At 37.6% G+C, this 19203-nt stretch overlaps 5 protein-coding genes across 6 annotated transcripts; 3 read left to right on the top strand and 2 right to left on the bottom strand.

Annotated features, from left to right (window-relative positions):
* Positions 1-3126: 3126 nt before the first annotated feature.
* LOC129791550 (glucose-6-phosphatase 2) lies at positions 3127-4479 on the top strand. The gene is made up of 5 exons (XM_055829728.1): positions 3127-3257; positions 3332-3798; positions 3858-4024; positions 4084-4205; positions 4272-4479. Exons 1-5 carry the CDS (start codon positions 3202-3204, stop codon positions 4441-4443), a joined length of 984 nt encoding a protein of 327 aa, XP_055685703.1. The 5' UTR covers positions 3127-3201; the 3' UTR covers positions 4444-4479.
* A 314-nt stretch (positions 4480-4793) lies between these two features.
* Positions 4794-10684, top strand: LOC129791548 (integrator complex subunit 14). Its single transcript, XM_055829724.1, has 3 exons — positions 4794-5043; positions 7472-7802; positions 9193-10684. Exons 1-3 carry the CDS (start codon positions 4882-4884, stop codon positions 10404-10406), a joined length of 1707 nt encoding a protein of 568 aa, XP_055685699.1. The 5' UTR covers positions 4794-4881; the 3' UTR covers positions 10407-10684.
* Positions 5192-7396, top strand: LOC129791547 (dnaJ homolog subfamily C member 2). The gene has a single exon (XM_055829723.1). It carries the CDS (start codon positions 5457-5459, stop codon positions 7323-7325), a length of 1869 nt encoding a protein of 622 aa, XP_055685698.1. The 5' UTR covers positions 5192-5456; the 3' UTR covers positions 7326-7396.
* On the bottom strand, positions 10611-11412 carry LOC129791549 (zinc finger protein 626-like). Of its 2 annotated transcripts, none has more exons than XM_055829725.1 (2): positions 11215-11412; positions 10611-11075 (listed from the first exon to the last, which is right to left on the bottom strand). In XM_055829725.1, the coding sequence occupies exons 1-2, from the start codon at positions 11325-11327 to the stop codon at positions 10823-10825; spliced, it is 366 nt and encodes a 121-aa protein (XP_055685700.1). In that variant the 5' UTR covers positions 11328-11412; the 3' UTR covers positions 10611-10822. The 2 variants fall into 2 exon arrangements, with proteins under 2 accessions (XP_055685700.1, XP_055685701.1); XM_055829726.1 differs by having other exon boundaries at positions 10733-11072.
* An 894-nt stretch (positions 11413-12306) lies between these two features.
* LOC129791546 (phosphatidate cytidylyltransferase, photoreceptor-specific-like) lies at positions 12307-17368 on the bottom strand. Its single transcript, XM_055829722.1, has 5 exons — positions 16716-17368; positions 16291-16439; positions 16132-16228; positions 13611-13979; positions 12307-13531 (listed from the first exon to the last, which is right to left on the bottom strand). The coding sequence occupies exons 1-5, from the start codon at positions 16794-16796 to the stop codon at positions 12896-12898; spliced, it is 1332 nt and encodes a 443-aa protein (XP_055685697.1). The 5' UTR covers positions 16797-17368; the 3' UTR covers positions 12307-12895.
* Between the last annotated feature and the right edge of the window lie 1835 nt (positions 17369-19203).

Raw genomic sequence — 19203 nt, 5'->3', positions numbered from 1 at the left:
ATTAAAGCAAAAGAAAACTTGATCCTTTAAAATGGAATTTTTAAATTGAAAAAAACCCTTTAATTTTATCGAAAGTTTCGGGATAATTTTAGACTAAAGAAGGAAGAAAAGAACGCAAAATTTTCAAAATTTTATCTGAAGAAAAATCACTGATTTGAATGAAACAATGCGAATTACCTTTAACTGATTTTCCAGTAAACATCATCACATAAATCACAAAATGCAATATGTAACGTGGTAGCTGCTGTCGCCTGGAAGATTTTTAACCACCTGGAGAGCTTGGATGATGGCTCACATAATGTCCGGGCAATTGGTCAGATTTTAATTAATTTGACCACAAATTGACGTCCAACAGTGGAAGCATTTAATTGTGCGATCAGGATAATACCGAAGTGATTTAATTTCGTCCCGGGACCGGCGTGGAATAGCAATCAATGTGACAATATTCCACCCTCGCACATCCAATAAATACATGGGCGATAGGCAGGCAATTTAGCAATTAGACACGTTATTTGGTTGCACATGCCATTTAATTGCTTCGCCGTTTATCTAGTTACACATAATAGACATTTATTCTCCCTCACCCTCCATGTTTTTATGCTGCGCTATGTTTATCCTCATTCACGGATGCTGGGTGGGCGATAAAAAGAGATTCCGATTATTCATTGTGTGGCCATTTGTCTGACGGAGGCGCACATACATTCGTTTTTGGGATATTGATGGGATGTTCACTTTATTCCTCCTCCAGATGTGCCAAAGCGATTCGTTGATTTGCATCCCCCTTTCGAAGAATTTTCATTGCATAAATTCAACTTTACCCCACAGAACTATCCCCCAATCACTGAATTCCCCACATCTTGTCCAGCCTACAGCAAAAAAATCTTTATTCTTCCTTGAATTTTATTTATTCATCAAAACCCTTATTTAGTTAGGTACATATAGGTAAGGTTACCTACCTATTTTATTTTAAAATTAAAATAGGATTTTTGTGAATTAAAATAAAATTCTAATACATAAAGGATAATGCTTTAGGTACGATCCTTAGTTTAAAAAAAAATAATTTATGCTAGGAAACGTTCTTTTAGAAGATTTTTCAATATGTAAAGTAAACTGTAGGTACATACTATGTAATGTAAAGTGAATGATAATTCAATCTCACTGTGTTTTCTCTTAATTTCTTTGCCAATTTCTTGCGCAAAATAAACAAATCAAATTAAATTTAAATAATTCTCTTAAAAAATATATATTTTTTAAAGAATTAAAAAGAATTTATAACTTTTAAATAAAAAAATAAAATTTTATTTTGTTTTCAATTAAAAATTTTCTTTATAAAGAAACTCATATAAAGTCTTTAACTTCTCACCTGAAGCATTATTTTTAAACATTTTTATTTAATCTCGTCTAAGATTTTTTTAACGACTGTAGAATATATAGAAGAGATTTAATGACTTTACGCTCATTCTGTGAGAATTATATAGTCAATTGCGATGCGACCAACCCCTTACCCTCATGTTTATTACCCCAATTTCGTCCATCACCCAAATTCATTGAGACCTAATCGTCGTGTAAAAAATAACTGACTAAATTTCACGCACAGGAGGAACCTGCTGGTTGTGCTATTATTTGGGATTTAAATGTTAATACCCAGAAAATTAAATAAAATCCCTTTCATTGAATTCATCCCTCTCACCAATGCAGAGGGTGCGCGTGAAAATCCCAATGTATGTATGACTTTCCTCCGCATATGTGCTCCGCGGAGGGTTCTTTTTGTCAAAATAAACAAATTATCAAGTAAACAATAATTGGATGATGGTACAAAAAAACATCAACAACAGCACCCCTTTTTATATGTTGAATAATCACAAGTGGAAAATATGTTTTCCATTTTACACTTCTAACAACCCTCCGCCTGTGAGACAAAATTGCCCGGGCTTTTGAGCACACCCCCGAGAGAGGGTGGTGGAGAAATGTTTTTCGTTCGTGGCGCATGAATATAAAAATGAGTACGAAATTGATGTGAAATGATGTTGAATCTCTTTATGAAAATATGAAGAAGATGATACACAAACAGCATAGATACAATGGGACATGCAGAAAAAAAGAAGAGGAGAAGAGAGAGAGGGATGTGATGTGTTTTTGAGAGATCCCTATATAAATGCTATTTCCATAATTCCTCCTCATATGGTACTCACAAAACAACATAATATTACGCAGCATAGAGAAGGGCGCGAGAAGAGATCGGGTCAATTATAATTGTGTTATATGGCGAAAGGGATGTATGTATGGAGAAAAATACAACCCCCATTAAATATTTATCAACTTGATACTGTTTTTATTATTTTGATACACCGATAGATGACACGGAGAGAGAATTACAATTGGATAATTTGATATTATCTTCGCCTTTTCTCCTTCTTCGCAGCACCAGCAGCATAGACGAGAAGCAGAGGGTTTTTCTCCCCCAAGGGGTTTGAGAAAGTTAACTCGCAAAATCTGTTGTTAATACACAACACTAAATTCAGCATATAGAGGGTTGAACGAACCCTCCTCACCACCCCGTATTAATGCGAGATAAATCAGTTTTTCTCATCGTTCATCTCTTCTTTTGGGTCTGCACTTGTCCCGCCAAAATTATTAACATTTAAATTATGTTTTCGCTATGCTTTTAGCTCGTAATTGATTTTTTTTTAATTAACCCTTTAACGTCCAACGTGGAACATAAAAACATTGAAACATGCGCTCTTTTATCGCGATTTTTATTCTATGAATTTTTTTAGAGGACTTTTCTCAGTCAGAACGTCTTCTTTGGCCCCTTATGCGAGAATTTGATGCATTTGTAACATGGAGAAACAATTACATTAATGACATTAATAAATAATTGAAAAAATAAAATGTTTCATGTTTGGGTCAGCGATGACCCAAAAAACGTTAAAGGGTTAATGATAAATTCTTATTCTCTCCGTGCTAATTCTCATCCAATTTTTATGCTTGAGGAACTTTTTTTTCAATATTTTTGTTTAGAACTTTTAGGACTCAATGATAAAATTAAAATTCTTTAATTAATAAAAAAATCTTTTTTTCAGAATAAATTGAAATCAAATTATTCTTTGATATTTTTTTGTTATTATTCAATTTTTTTTAGAATTGTAAGTTAGTCGGTTTAGAACTTTGTGGATTTCTTCAATAAAGAACGATTCAAGAATGAATTGCAAAATTTACGAATACGAAATTTCCCATAATCTCTTCTTGCAGAAAAAGTAATTTTTTTAACGAATTTTTCGAGAAGATTTTCATGATTTTTTTTAAATAAAAATTTGATTATTTCTTTCAGTTTTCATTCTTATTCCAACGTCTTCCTCTTCACCAATAAATGCCTCAGTGTGTCGGTTTTCTTTAATTTCTTCCTCCCACTCCTCGCTGGTGTGGACAAGGATATATTCCTGCGGGCAACTATAAGTGGACTCATTGCTGACTACGTGAATTCTCTGTCGAAATGGGTTTTAGCTGAACCACGCCCCCATTGGTGGGCTCGTGGGGAACATCGTCGTTTGAGGCTGGAGCAGTACGATGGGACCTGCGAATGCACTCCAGGATCACCATCAAGTGAAGCAATGGTGACTGCGGCTGTTCTCTTTGTCGTCCTCAGTGGCCTGATTGAGAGATTTCAGCATCAAATCACTCCGTGCTGGAAGAAATTCATCTGGATGACCTACGTGCTGCTGCTGATGCTTCAAATGATTTCTCAACTCTTCCTGGGAGTTCATTTTCTCCACCAATGCCTTCTTGGGTCCATTACTGGTCAGGAAAATTTATTTCTTAAAAAAATTAATTTTTTTATGATGAAAAATTGCTTTTAGGCGCCATAATTGGAAGCTTTCTGTCCTCACCGAGAATCTTTGAGGAAATCTGCAAAATATCAAAACTGAAAAGCTGCTCACTGATTGTTGGGATCTTCCTGATAATTTGTGGAAGCTACTGGATACAAGATCACTACGGAGTTGATCCCAATTGGTCCACAAGATTGGTAAATTCTTTTTCCTTCATGATTTGATTTATTTATCAATTTATTTTAAATTCTCTTAGGCTTTCTTATACTGCGAAAATGCAAATGCAATAAATCCAGAATACCTCATAATGTACTTCTTAATGCGAAATTTGGGAATTTTCATTGGAATTCTCTCCTTTGCACCCCTAAATTACTGCAGGTAAGATTCAAATTAAAAGTTCTAAATATTTTTTAACGATTCTAAAAACTTTTTTTTCATCTTCAGACCATTTATTTCAAATTCTTGTACATCTGCAACCACCAACATCGGAAAAATGATTATTGGATCAATTTTAATGCGCTACATTCCCCGCCATTTTGGTGTGTACAACTTCTATGGTCTAACAGTGGCTTTCTATGCAATCTATTACTTTATTTTATATAAGAATTTTAGGTAGAACTGGAGAAAATAATAAAATTCTAGAAATCAACAATTAGGTGAGTTTTATTCATTTTATTCTAACATTTTGGGAATGTTTCAAAATCCGCAAAATTACAAAAAAATGTTAATTTACTCAAAAAGAAAATTCTTGCGAAAAGAAACGTAAAATGTTGAGAAAGTCAATTAGTTAGACTAAAGCCAGCCAGGTAATCATTTTCGACTGTAATTAATCATGTACGTCGCGTAAAATAATTTTACATCTAAAGATACCCGTTACAAACGTATTAAAATTATAAGTTCAAAAATTCCGAAAAAATCTGACAATTCGGATTTCTGCGTGGAGACACATGCAGCATTGTACGCATCAATCAACGATATCGCCTAAAATCTCCGAGTGTCTAAAAAATCAAAACAAAGCCGGTTTTTAGTGAAAATAAATGAAAATTCCCTGAAAATGCCCACGATTTTGGCAATTGATGTTTCTCTATCAATGTCGCGGAGTGTTTCCATTCAAGGAGGTGATATAATTACGTATCATCAGCTGGCAATTCAGGCTATAAATCAATTCCTAGATCATCTTTTGGCGAATCATTCAAAGCTAGAATTTGTATCTTTGGTAAGTTTTTCTCTCTATCTTCCCTATTTTTTAAGATTTTGAGGAATTTTCTCGAGTTTTCCTTAAGTTTTTCCGTTTTTTGTTTATTTTGGCTCATATTTCGGTTTTTGTTGGAGAATTTATGCCATAACCTCATTTTGTGCAAAACTGTCATAATTTTTGTATAACACACGCAACATTTGCGCAAAAGGTGTTGGAAGCGGGAGAAAAATCTCGCTTTTTGTCCTTTTCACTGTGAATTATTTATTAAAAAACACCTCAAAGTGAAGAAAAAGGTGATTTTTGGTGGAATTGCTTGAAAAATTACGAATATATCTGTGGGTTCGTGCTGAAAAGACACCCTCCACGTGTTTGAGGTTAGAAGCAGCTGTCAGAAGTTCCCGGAAAGTAGAAAAGGGCCACCTAGGCGTGCTATGGCTTCCACTGAGACAATAACAACTGTTGCCCTGATATCTCCATACACGAGAATACGGCTTGTGTGTACGGAATCACCATTTCTCAAATTCTACGACGACGAAGCGCAATTCCGGGAACAACGTGAAACAGCAGCAGCTGCGGGGCTATCGCATTCAAACTCCGATTCAGACATCTCAGAGAATGAGGATAAATTCTCCGTTGACGTGGACTTTCTGCGCAGCTTGGATCCCAAAGAGTGGAAGGATCAGGATCACTATGCTGTGCTAGGGCTGAAGAATTTGCGTTTTAATGCCACGGACGACGATCTCAAGAGGGCTTATAAGAAAATAGTATTGAATCACCATCCAGACAAGAGGAAAGCCAAAGGGGAGGATGTTCGGCAGGACGATGACTACTTTACGTGTATTACGCGTGCTTATGAAATACTCGGGACGCCCCAGAAGCGCCGCTCCTATGACTCTGTTGATCCCGAATTCGATGACAGCCTCCCGATGCCGTCGGAGATTGAGAAAGATTTCTTCGGCGTCATGGGCAAATACTTTGCCCTCAATGCACGCTGGAGTGAGCGCAAGAATGTCCCAAGTATTGGTGATGCGGCATCCAGCAGGGAGCACGTGGATTGCTTCTACAATTTCTGGTACAACTTTGAATCGTGGCGTGAGTATAGTTACCTAGATGAGGAGGACAAGGAGCGCGGGCAAGATAGGGAAGAGCGTCGATGGATTGAGAAGCAAAATAAGACAATTCGTGCAAAGAGGAAGAAGGAAGAAATGTCCCGGATACGTACCCTTGTGGATCTGGCGTACAATCACGATCCACGAATAATGCGCTTCAAGCAGGAAGAGAAGGAACGACGAATGGCCGCCAAGAGGGCGAAACAGGATGCAATTCAGGCACAGAAAGCCGAAGAGGAGCGTCTAGTGCGCGAGGCAGCGGCGGCACGTGTGAAGGCTGAAGAGGAGGAGCAAAAGCGCATTGAGGCAATTCGTCTTGAGCGTGAGCAACAGAAGAAGGCACTGAAGAAGGAGCGGAAAACCCTGCGAGAGCTCGCAAAGAGCAACAACTACTACTCAGGAGGAGACGATAGGGTTCGTGTGAAGCACATGGAGGGTGTTGAGAAGATCTGTGAGCTGATGAAGGCGCTTGAGCTGCAGGAATTCAATCGGGAGCTACAGAAGGGCGGGCAGGATGTCTTTATGCGTGTCCTGCAGGAGACAGAGGATAAACTCGAGGAGGAGCGTCAGGCTATGTTGACAAAGAACACATCTTCAACGTCGCTCAGCACAACCCTCCGGATGGTGGATAAGAATGCCATGTGGAATCCGGAGAATATGCAAATCCTCATAAAGGCGGTGAACCTTTTTCCCGCCGGGACGTCCCAACGGTGGGATGTAATAGCGAATTTCATGAATATGCACTCCCCAACGGCGGCGAATCAGAAGTACACAGCCAGGGATGTTCTCAATAAGGCCAAGGATCTCCAGAGTGGGGACTTCTCCAAGAGTGTCCTGAAGGCGCAAGCCAATGAGAATGCTTTTGAGTCGTTCGAGAAGACAAAGAAGGAACTCAAGCAGGTTGACAATGCGGAGATTAGTGTCAAGGATAAAGCTGACAAAGCAGAGAAGGCGGCTGAAGTGAATGGAGGCAGCGGCGGTGGTGGAGACAAGGAGGGGCGCACGTGGACCAAAGAGGAGCAAGCATTGCTGGAACAGGCCATAAAGACGTACCCCATCTCAACACCCGAACGCTGGGATCGGATTGCCGAATGTATCCCCAATAGGACAAAGAAGGAATGCCTGCGACGCGTTAAGGAGCTCGTGGATCGCGTGAATGCCAAGAAGGAGGCCCAGCAGACAGTCAAGTGACCACACCTGGATGTTCTCTAGCTTGTATTCTAATGCGAATCTAATCAATAAATTGTTATTTTCCACACAAATTCTCTCTCTTTCTTCTTGCACTTCTTCAGCAACTTTTGCCTTTTGCCATAAAGTCTCCGAATTTATTCTTCTAGATCGTCTATTCCTCCCTGTATGAGGTTGTTGTGGATTTTACACGAGACTACGATGTGATCCGCAAAGCACTGACCAAACTTGATCACTACGACAAGACGTGCCTGGAGAATGTTTTGCATGCGATAAATAACATTCTCCTGACGAATTGGGGCACACAGAGTCACTGCCAGATTCTCTGTTTCACCGACTGTGGCCTCGGATTTGGCTCCACATCCCTGGCCAATGTCATCCAGAGGGTTATGAGTACGAAGCAACCGCTTCCCTTCATCCCGCCGAGCAAATTGAATTTTATTTGCCTCGGAAGTACGTTGGATGCTCAATTTTTTGAAGGTAAGTGGTTTGTTTTGAATTATTCTTCAATTATTTAGGGACTCAAAGCTGTAGGCTTGGCTAGGGAGGGTGTTAAACCGTCTAAGTTCAGGCAATTCTGATATTTCTTTCTTTAAAAATAAAATAAAAATCTTTACCGTCAAATTAAAGCTAAAAAAAAAACGATTCAAGAAAAAGGACATCATACGTAAAACGTTAGAAAATATTTGAAAAAAAAAACGTTAAAAAAGGAAGCTAAGCTCTGAAAAAAGTTTAATGATAGAATAAACGTAAAACATAAAAATGTCAAACATTGGAATAAAAATTAGGGACACGTCAAGCGTTAAAGAAGAACGTTAAATGATTGAATATGAAACGAATTTCATACTTAATAATAAACGTTAAATTAAATAAAAATAAGGATAAATCTTTGAAAAATGTTTACGTACGAAAAGAAACGTTAAACGTTAGATAAAATGAAACGTAAGAAAAAGAACGTCAAGCATTGAGGAAATTTTTACTCAAACTCATTCTCATTGTTAGGAGAAAAGAAATGTCAAACGTTAGATGAGAAATGTCAAATAATTATGAAAACCAAACTAATACTTTAGAATAAACGTCAAATGTAAAAAAAAAAGTAATAAACCTTAGAAAAACATTTAAGTAAGAAAAGGAACGGCAAGCCTTAGAGTAAAAATAATACGTTGGAATTAGTATTTAAAAAAACGTTCAACTTGACAAAAAAAACGTGAAACGTTAGAAAGGGAACGTTAAATATTTTAAAAATAACGTCAAGCGTAAGAAATAATGCCAAACATTAGGAAATTTAGAAAAAGGAACGTCAAACTCTTAATAAAAAATGAGAAATATATGTAAGAGAAGAAACGTTAGGTTTGTAATTAATTTAATTTAACTTTGACAGTTTATAAAATTAACGTCAATTATTAGGAAATGAATATCAAACGTTACAAAAGAGACGTCAAAATCTTCTATCACTGTTTTACTTTGAAATCGTTGCTTTCTTTTTAAATTGACGTTAATTATTTTTAATTTCTTTTTTAAATCATTTTTCTAACGTTTGACGTTAAAATAGCGAAAGAACGGTAAGTAAAACTTACGGGCTGTGATTCTTTCTTTGGCAGTGAAATGAAGATGGCTGAAAATTGAGGATGGGCAAATTTTGAGGAGAGACTTACTCGTGAGCCGAATCACAGCCAACGCGCAGAAATTTTGAAGAAAGCCTTAATCGTGGCGGGCGTTGGCTGTGATTCGGCTCACGAGTAAGTCTCTCCTCAAAATTTGCCCATCCTCAATTTTCAGCCATCTTCATTTCACTGACAAAGAAAGAAAAACAAATATTAAAAAATAACAAAATAAAAATAATAAATAAGAAAAAAACATTTTTTAACAGCCACAAAAATGTATCAGAAACTCCTGGATATAAGTGGGCAGAAAGGGCAACTGTTCATCCCGAAAGCACTGGAGAATGTGGAATTTGTGAAGATAAAGAAGGAAGATAAGTACGGAGCATCATCGAAGGACGATGAAATTGTCAAAGTGGAGATTCCAATTGGGCCGGGGCTCACGCGACAGAGTGTCCGGGAGATGATGGAGCGTGTGTGTGAGACAAACTACCGGCAATTTGATGCAATTCTGAACTGTGGCAGTTACTTCAAGCTCGAATGCCCCGTACTCATTTGGCCACCACCCCTTCCCTACACATCAACGGATGCCTTTGGGATGGAGAGCACGCGGCACATCTCGCGGAAGATTGAGGTTTGTGGCTTTATCAGTATTTCGGACATTGGATCACCGATGTCGGTGAGTCGGCACTTGCTGATGCCGAAGATGGAGGAGAAGGTGGCCGCGGGGAAGAATGAGAAGATTCTCAGGGGTGCTGGGAGACAGGCAGGGGAGTACCTGACGACGGATTATGAGCGCCTGGAGATGGAGATTAAGAATTTCTACGCGAAAGGTGATACCAATTCCGACGATGAGGGTTCCAGTCAAGTGGCTGTGAATGAATCCATGAAGGAATCAATCTGTGTCCTCCTCCATGGGGCGCTAAAGATTGAAAATATGGCTGCACTTGTCCTCCTTGGGGACAATTGGTACGGGTTTGTCTACTCGTATGCTGATAGCAAGAAAAAGTCAAACATGGTACTGACGATACTCCCTCCGGGAGCTGATGTTGTACCCTGGTTGGGGGATCTCCGGCATTTGGGCACAGTGGATGATCTCCTTCCGGGGGAGACAATCACTGGGTTCCCCGTGAAGCCAGACAAGAGGAGTTACTCGCAGAATTGCGTCGTGTGGATTAAGCAATCAGGCCTCCAGTCGGACATTCAGAAAGTCCTGCGGCATGCAAAGAAGCTCCCCGAGAAGATTCAGCATTTCTACAAGGAGCTCAATCGTATCCGCCGAGCAGCTCTCTCCTTGGGCTTTGTGGAACTCCTCGAGGGGCTGGCGTGTATTTTTGAGCGTGAAATACCCACCCTGCCGCCCAATGCGAGCCCCGATTGTGCCCTGCAGCTGAAACATGCCGCCATGGAGCTGAAAAAGTTCAACTTGAGTCGGGACATGAAGCACTCAATTGTGCCCTATCCCACAAAGTACAACCAATAAAAAATGGTCAGGGCATGAATTCTCCAAGAGGGAAAAACTCCCGTGATAAACTCCTCCGGGAAAATCTTACGGGAGTTTATCACGGATGTATTATTTTTCTTAGTGGATCATACGTGAAGTTTTCCTCACTTTTACCCTGCAAAAAGCCTTCGGGAGTTTATCACGAGAGTTTTTCACTCCTAGAGAATACAGCCCCAGGAGAGGTAAAGGAATCACTAAATTAGTATACATTTTCTCACAAATATTCTCTCAATAAATAAATTGTCAATATAGGAAAATAAGTGTTGTTAAGATGCATAATTTTTTGTTTTCGTCATCGTCGAAGATCTCTCATCCAGTCTTTTCCATGCGCGTTTGCGGACAAACAAAATTCATCATCGCCTGCTTCGTTTTTCTTTTGTTTTTCAGATACTGCTTTACGGTGCTTTTCGCTTACTTCCTGCCCGTGGGGCACGTGTCAGGGAGCCGGAATCACTTGAGCGTGTCTCATCGATTAGTGTCTCAAAATCCACAACATCCTTCATGTCACCCTCATCCTGGGCTTCCTCCACCTCCAACCGATGGAGGCGCATGTGAGTCGTCAGCGCTTGGCGCATATTGAATGTCCGGGAGCACATTTCGCATTTGAACGGTCGCTGCTCTGGCTTACTGTCATGGCCATTTATGCTGCTGAAATCAATGCAAAAAAAATCTGTAAAAAGCTTATTTGGGACTGAGGAAGAGTATCCCGAGAGCTTCAAGGCAACGTGCATCCTTCCCCCGTGAAGCTCATGCAAACAACATTGGTGTTGTGTTGCTGTTTTCTCACCTCTCTTCACTTTTGGACGTTTCCTTGGGTGGTTGATGTTGCCCTTTTGTCGTTGTGACCTTATTCTTGCGCTTCTTGGCACCACTGCTGCATTCGGCAGCTTTATTTTTCATTATAATACACCCGAAAAGTTCGGATGCTTTTGCACCTTTTTCAACGCAAACCACGGCCACTGTCACAAGTTCTCTCTCTCTCCCTACAAATACAGAGAGAGAGAGATTATTAAATTTCTCTCTCTCCGTTAGAAATTCTTTCTCTCCCGTGAGAAAATCGACGGCTGCATCAGCTAATCACGTATCAATGCGTATAGGGACGTATGGGCCATTGAATGGTGCAACAGACGGGTAATTTAAAAAAAACAGCAACGGCGCAAAAATAGGGTAAGTTGGGGTAATTTTTTACTCTTTTTTTCATTGTTGGAGAGTTTTTTTGCGCATTCGAATAGAAATTATTTTTTAAATAGTTTAATACATTTATGACCGAAATTTTACTCAGAATTTATTTTATACGCAACGTGTAAAAAATAGATTTTGATGTAGAAATTTTTTACCCAGCTGGATTATAATTATTTACATTATATTACAACGTGTAAAAAATGGTATTTGAGGTTGAAATTTCTTTCCCAGCCGGGCTATTTTTCTACTTACATTACAACACGTAAAAATTTAGTCTTTGGTGTTGAAGTAGAACCTTAGTTAGAAAACCGGGTTAGAACACCCGGCTGGACTATTTTTCTACTCTACATCTGAATATTATTTTTAAACCGTAAATGTATTTTATTTACCCAAAAAACTTACTCCTTCAACACACTATTGTAGCCCTTTTAAATGATTAAATAGAACGATCAAGAGAATATTTTAAAATATACCTAAAACATCTGAATGAATGAAAAAAATCTTATCTAACCTTAAAAATTAATTGGTTGGAGTGGAAGAAGAAAAACACAACTTTTACGTTTTTAAAACAGCGACGTTTCGATTAATTTATATTCAATTTCATGCTCTTAATTCGTTCATTTCTGAACGAATTTTTGAATGAATGTAAACTCTGATCTAAAACTAACTTAAAGGTTCTGAATTCCAAACTAAATGATTTTTAGCATAAAAATATATTTTACAAATTATTTTACATGTCATTCATACATTTTTTACACGTATTATTTATCGTTAACTTTCACATTAATTCTCCTTTTATTTTTACGATACATCTTCATACGTTTTCTGTGGGATTGATTGATTTTTCTGAAAATATCCTTTTTCCTTAAAAAAAAAAAAACAAATAAATTCTCGGCTAAATCACCTGAACCATTTGTGTTGTTTTTGTGCTTTTCTTATATGAATTCACAGCATATTTAGCATTGTAACTATCACTGCCCGATAATCCATTGCCACACATTCGTATTGACTAAAATGAAATATAATTCTAAAATCTACCAAATGCACGAAAATTCCAATTCTTTGATATAATTAACATTATAAATGTTTTCCTCCTCCGTCTTTTAAGATTTCTTTTTCTTTAATTTAAAATAATGTTTTGGAAATTTGGCGGAATTATTGCCTTTTGTGCTAAATTAATTACATCATTGCACACACAATTAATTACGGTATAAAAATCAACAAGTTCAATTTTTGAAATCGCCGTAACGTATTTTTAATACCCACAAGGAAAAGAAAATTCCCCCTCAGAGAACTCCAAGGTCCTGGAGGTGATCTCTGAGTGAATTGTAAAATTGCAACTGTTGGTCGGGTTTGAGGGTAAAGACCTGGGCGAGGAGCTTTGCCGGGGATGCCACTCGGATGAAGCTGGAAATGTAGACATTGACGAACGTTGCCATGAGGAATTGGCAATCAAAACGATCCATAATGCCCCCATGGCCGGGAATGACGTCCCCAAAGTCCTTAATTTTGAATGCACGCTTAAAGCCGGACGCGAAGAAGCCCCCAAAGGGACCAATCACAGCGCTGAAGAGACTCAGCCACAGGGCATGAATCATAAAGGGGAAGATGGTTAAATGCCAGCCGAATACCTCAATTTCCTGCTGCCTGAAGAGATAGCTGGGCTTGCAGGTGGTCACAACGATCCTCCCGAGTGCCTCATCGTACTCCACGGGGCACGTGAAGTAGCTCGAGTGGCAGAGGCACCACGAGAGAGCAGCTCCGAAGAAAATTGTCGCAATCCCACCGCCAATGAAGCCCTCCCATGTCTTCTTTGGGCTCAACTTAATCAACGGTGTTCGTCCGAAGAAGAAGCCAAAGAAGTAAGCCATAAGATCGTTGCAGATGATCATTGAGACGGGTGTGAGGAACCAAATAAGACCCTGAGGCGGGAAAATAAAGAAATAATTTTTAAATTGAGAAAATGTTGAAGAAGAAGTAAAAGAAAAGCTTCCTTCTCACCTGGAAGACATTCTGGATGATGAGGTAGCTCTGCGTGACAACAATGAGCAGAGCCACGTGCGTCCAGGCAAAGAGAGAAAATTGCTTCAGGTAGTACTTCTTCACGAGCGACAACACGAACCACATAAAGCCCACGCAGTAGAGGCTGAACGAGAGGAATCTGTGGTATTTGACTAAGAAGTGGAGGTACTCCACTTTATCCACAAGTGCCCCAAAGAAGTCAATCACATTCTCGCCGTAGAAGAAGTAATTCGTCGTCAGGAGGAAGTACCACGAAAGGCTACGGAACCACGGAAGCCCATGGATTCGGTACACTGAATGCCCAATTGAGATGATCTCCTGGAAGCATTTTACTTGAATGGTGAGAATCTGCAAAAAAAAGAAAAGAATTTTTTTGAGCATGAAAGTCATTGAGCTCAACAATTTTGCAATTTTTTTTTTATGGAAGTTTTCACTTCAATCGTATGACGAAAGCATAATTTTATGTTGTATACCGTGAGCGATATTTTCACCACACATGTGCGCATAAATCATAAATATAAAACAATTAAAGCTCCCCAAAAGAACCCAAAAGGGAAGCCTTAAAAAAGGCCCCAATAAAACGATCTTCAATCATCCATCAATATTGCTTAGTGGTGGCGATAAAAATCAATTAAATTCCCCCGATTAAGGAGATTCTTTTTCAAACATCAAGTGCATACTTTTCTCACTCTGGGTGGACTGATAAAATACTATCGCACCTGGTTTTAGTATACTTCGAAATGGAGGTTTTAAATGTTTCTACAAAAATATAATTTGTTCTTGAAAATTAGCAGCTAAACAAAAAGATAAGAAAAATACGTTTTAAATGAATATAAAAAGTTGATTGTATAAGAAAAGTTTAAAGCAGGAGTTTTGCATAAAAGCAATTTTTAAATTAATGGATACCTGAAGGTGTTCAGTAAAATAAATAGTTGAGCAGTAAAAGAAATCTGACTGATCAGTAAAACTCTATTTTACAATAGAAAGAAAATATTTTCGTCAGTAAAAACTTTTTAAATAAAACAAGAAGACTCAGGACTCAACTGATAGGAAAGTTAAGGCAGTTTAAAAAAAACGGCAGTAAGTTAATTGCTGTCAGTATTTATATGGTCAGTAAGAATATTTTCCTTGCTGTTAAATAAAAATTAAAGTAATCAATGGAACAAATAAATTGCATAAATTTTTCTTTTAGCTGACAATCATTTTTTTTAAATAGATTGGTCAGTATCGGTCAGTAAATCAGTTAGCAGTAAAAGCTAATTTTAATATTTGATAAAGATTTTTGTTCTTTCATTAACATTTATTTAGATTTGGCCTAGACTTAGTTTTATTGATTTTTAATTGATTCTTTTTTTGGGTTTTCAGGCATGGTCAGTAAAATATCCATTTTAGTCAGTAAAAACGGTAAAAATAATAGATTAATTAAAAAAAAATCTTGGTCAGTAAAGAACAACCTATAGTCAGTAAATTAATTATAGCCCGGTAAAGATTTCCAATTTATCAGTCAATTTAAATAAGTAATCAACACAGAAATCAATTCAGTTAGTAGAAAAATTCCTTTGGTCAGTTAAATAAAGAATTTCAAGCAGTAGAATCGATTCAATTTAAAATCTTTTACTTTTTTTACAATTTGTCAGATATAAGATTTTTGGTACTTTTTTTTAAGAAAAATCTTCTAAGATTTTGACAGTTTTATTCTTCCTTCAACTGTGTCTTTAAAGTAAAATTACTTTTCCAGGGCTCTTAAAGATCTTTCTGAATGCTTTCTGGAACAAAAATTCTTTTTTTTTTCTTGTAATCCCAACAAAACGATTTAAAACATCAACTGTCAAAATCTTACAAGTTGAAAGAAAAGATTTTTGACAGAATCAGCCCCCGGGGTTTCAATCTACCTTGATATTTACTATACTTTACTGATTAATGTAAATATTTAACTGTGAGTAAATCATAAAATTTACTGACCAATTTGTATTCTAAACTGTCTCAATTTTTGCTAAAAAAATTCCTATTAGTTTTAAAGGATTTTTGGTACTTTTTTCTTAAAGAAAACTTTTCTCTTTTCCTTGACAAAACGATTATTTAAAATTTCTTTGTTTTCATTTTCTAACAATTTCCTTCAGTAATTAATTAAATTTTAGTTAATTTCCTCAAGTTCAAATAAATATTCAAATACAAAAAAAATCAAAGAAATATATTACAAAAGAAGTTAACGAACTTTAAAACTACTTTTAATATCAATGGCTCATAGCAATGTGAGGTCTTTAAAAAAAATAAGAATGTTGTTTTAATATTTTTATCGCCCGCTGTTTTGTTCAAGGTGCAAGTTTGAGGTGAAAATATAAATCAGAGGTTTGAGTGGAAATGAAAAATAAAATACAAAAAAGCCTCCAAATGTCTCAAAAATGCAGACAGAGCAATGAAATTAATGGCGATGATCGACTGATCTGTTCAGAGCAGTTGAGCAAACAGATCGAGTGGAAAAGAAAATTCATTTACTCACCAAGACAATGAGTCCTATTGGTCCTAGATAGATAATGAGGGAGAAGAGTGAGATCATGACGAAGCCAAAGATGGAACGGACAAGGGCATTTCGCCATCTGGAAAACAGAAACCGAAGAGCTTTAAGCTTCGCTTTGGAGCTTTTTTTTGTTGATCTCACCTCTGTGGAAGCCGTATGAGGAGATGTTTCAGCATTTCGGGCACCCGGTCAGAGCCCTGAGGGACGTCTTTGGTGTTGTGGATCGTTGTTGCTCCCGGAAGTTGCTCCTCCTCCTCCTCATCTGTGGTTGTTCTTGTTTCCGAAAAATCCTACAGTTAAACGTTGAAGAAAAAAGACGTTCAACATAATGGCTACATGTGCTACATGCTAATGATTGCAATCTGTGTAAAACTGCTGTGCAAAGTCTCGCGATAAGAAAGCTATCTTGGTGTTTGAGCACGAGAATGTTTTAATCTATGAGCCCACTGCTGATTAATTCGACCTCCTCGATAGTTTGTTGTCCCACCACCACAACACACCATCACAAATGGACATCGAACCACTTTTCCTGGGCTGAGCGACCTTTGTTTTGTATGTGGACTTACATGACGAAATTTATGGCCATTTTTCTTGGTGGGTGACTCCGCGGTTGCCCTGCCCGAACGCTGCCGCGCACTTCTATCCATTTTTTATTCTTTCTTTAACTTTTCCACCTAACACCGTGCGCGATTCTCCTAAATACTTGGCGCACTAATACAAGCTATTAAACACAACTAAACAACACCAAAATGCGCACACTGCCAGTTTTCTTCACAGATGTGACGAAAAAGCACAACTTAGCAGCAACAGCAGTTGATGATTCCGGGCCAGGAAAATTCCCAACAAATGTCTGGCGCGAGGCAATCAGTTCCACACGGAGTGGAGAGCCTCATTGGGGTATGGTGCACGATGACAATGCTCCAAGGCGATCACATATGCCGCGCGGAAGCCTCTGGCGTGCGTCCATTGAGAGCTGTGGCGAATGACTGGCCAAATAATAGTTGGGTACCCAACCACACATCGGAACACATCGTCCGCGATGCCGTTCTCAGGTGGGAGGTCAGGTGGTCGCGTTCGGAGCCCGTTATCAATGCCACAACAGCCCCCGTCCTCTGCCGCGCAACCGATCACGCATTCGTGCTCACAATTCCCGCGCTCTCCCTTTCGCGCTCTCAAACATTCTTCAATTCGTATCGCTTTGCTGGGTTTTGCTGCGGCATTAATACATTATTTTGTGCTATGCCTGTGGGCTCATGGAATTGAGAATGAAAGCGGAATGTTGGAGATTACAGAGGGAGAGAGAGAATATTTTGGAAGAACCATTTTTGACGCGTAGTAAATAATAAAAAAAAATCCGTTTAGCTTGATTAACCTATTGAATTTGCGCAAGAGTAGGAGAGGTCAGTTACCCAGGAGGTGGGCTAATTTAATATTTTAAACCAGACGAATAAGAGATTTTTTATCTAGAAGAAAGAGAATTTGAGAAAAAAATTAAACGAAACGTCGCTGGACTAATATTAACAAGTTGCTGTCTTAGGCGAGCTTTGAGCTTTGAAAACTCCAAGAAATTCTCAAAGAAGAAATATATTTTTTTAAGAATTTATTTTGCAACAAAAATAAAAAGAGAAAAGCAAAATATTTATTACGCAAAACATCCATGAAGCCATGAATTTATTTTTACACCAAACTTGTGCTAAAAATAAAATGATAATCTCATATCTTTCCTTCGCACATCCAGACAAACTTAAAGATTGTTCTAAAAGCAAAAGTCTTTTACATTTTTTTTACGTGCTTTGGGTACAGTCGGATTAAAATATAAAACTAGTTTCCTGAAGCCCCCGGACAAGTGTGTGTGTAAGATTGCTTGAGTTTATGAATTTGGGAATATTTTTTTAAGAGGGAATGGAGTTCATTCAGTGTTCTATGAGCTACAAATTGCAGCACCGCTTTTGAGGTAGCATAAAGGATAAACGTAATCATGTAGAAGAATAAAAAAAGAAATATTTAGATTTCTTTTTTTTCGAACATTAAAAGCGTTGAAAATTAATTAAAAAACGATTTTAGATTCCTTTAGAAATATTTGACATTTTTCTTCCAATGTTTGAAGGTATTTTTTTAAACGATTGACGTTTTTTATTTAACATTTGACGTTTCTTTTCTGAAGAAAGTATTTAACGACACTTTTCTAACGTTAGACAAGTTCTTTTAAAGTAATTAAAATTCCCTACACATAGATGCTAAATTCATCGAGATAAGTCCAATAGATTTTATTCTGTGACGATTTTAAGGTTCCAATTGGTAGCAATTACCAGTAAAGTCCTCCGAGTGTTAAAACATTGAATGTGTCAAAAGTTTGATGTTGCTTTTGAAACATTTGACGTTTCATTACAACGTAAGGACGTTCGTTTTATTCTCATTCTGTTTTATATACTGGGTGTTCAAAAATAAGCGCAAAACTTTTTTTTTGGAATATCTTTTCTTGTGTTTGAGATATCGGAAATCCTAGTTTTCAGGAGACAAAATGTAATTGTCCTGCCGTATTTTCAAAATGGCCGCCATATTTTTTTTCCAAAATGGCGTTTTTCAGCCCCATATTTGGTATTGTTTAATAGGTTTATCTTCATCAAATGAGTTGGATGCATTTATTGAGTGATTCTCTGTCTTATGGTTGCGAAATAACTTGGCGGCCATTTTTAAAAATAATCGAAAAATGCCTAAAATTGGTTTTTCTGCGATATTTTTGCTTCTTTTGTTAGTTCTTCTAAACATTTGACGTTTCTTTCCCAAGATAGGCGTATTTAATCGATTCGTTTTTAAACATTTGAGGTGTCAAGCATTTGACGTCTCTTTTCTTACGTATGACATTTCTCTTCAATGTTTTTTTTTTCTAAAATTGAATATTTTCTTTCTAATTAAATTTTTTAAGAGTATTTTTTAGCTTGAAAAAATCATTTTTCATTCTAAAAAAAAAGCCTAAACTTCTTAAACTTTTAGGGGGTTTTTAGACCCCCAAACTCCCTCCCTGGATACACCTCTGACTCCTCTGACGGACTC

This window comes from Lutzomyia longipalpis, chromosome 3 (assembly GCF_024334085.1).
Source record: "Lutzomyia longipalpis isolate SR_M1_2022 chromosome 3, ASM2433408v1".
Lineage (NCBI taxonomy): Eukaryota > Metazoa > Arthropoda > Insecta > Diptera > Psychodidae > Lutzomyia > Lutzomyia longipalpis.
Note: the sequence above shows the minus strand (reverse complement) of the source record. Positions and strands in the feature narration are given on the sequence as shown.

Coding starts and splice junctions, on each gene's coding strand:
- LOC129791550 (XM_055829728.1), top strand. CDS start 3,202: ATGAATTGCAAAATTTACGAATACGAAATTTCCCATAATCTCTTCTTG. Junction 4,025..4,083: donor CCAATTGGTCCACAAGATTG/GTAAATTCTTTT, acceptor AAATTCTCTTAG/GCTTTCTTATACTGCGAAAA. Junction 4,206..4,271: donor GCACCCCTAAATTACTGCAG/GTAAGATTCAAA, acceptor TTTCATCTTCAG/ACCATTTATTTCAAATTCTT.
- LOC129791548 (XM_055829724.1), top strand. CDS start 4,882: ATGCCCACGATTTTGGCAATTGATGTTTCTCTATCAATGTCGCGGAGT. Junction 5,044..7,471: donor AGCTAGAATTTGTATCTTTG/GTAAGTTTTTCT, acceptor TTATTCTTCTAG/ATCGTCTATTCCTCCCTGTA. Junction 7,803..9,192: donor GGATGCTCAATTTTTTGAAG/GTAAGTGGTTTG, acceptor ATTTTTTAACAG/CCACAAAAATGTATCAGAAA.
- LOC129791547 (XM_055829723.1), top strand. CDS start 5,457: ATGGCTTCCACTGAGACAATAACAACTGTTGCCCTGATATCTCCATAC.
- LOC129791549 (XM_055829725.1), bottom strand. CDS start 11,327: ATGAAAAATAAAGCTGCCGAATGCAGCAGTGGTGCCAAGAAGCGCAAG. Junction 11,076..11,214: donor ACGTCCAAAAGTGAAGAGAG/GTGAGAAAACAG, acceptor CATTGATTTCAG/CAGCATAAATGGCCATGACA.
- LOC129791546 (XM_055829722.1), bottom strand. CDS start 16,796: ATGGATAGAAGTGCGCGGCAGCGTTCGGGCAGGGCAACCGCGGAGTCA. Junction 16,440..16,715: donor ATGGCCATAAATTTCGTCAT/GTAAGTCCACAT, acceptor GTTTAACTGTAG/GATTTTTCGGAAACAAGAAC. Junction 13,980..16,131: donor CAATAGGACTCATTGTCTTG/GTGAGTAAATGA, acceptor TTTTTTTTGCAG/ATTCTCACCATTCAAGTAAA.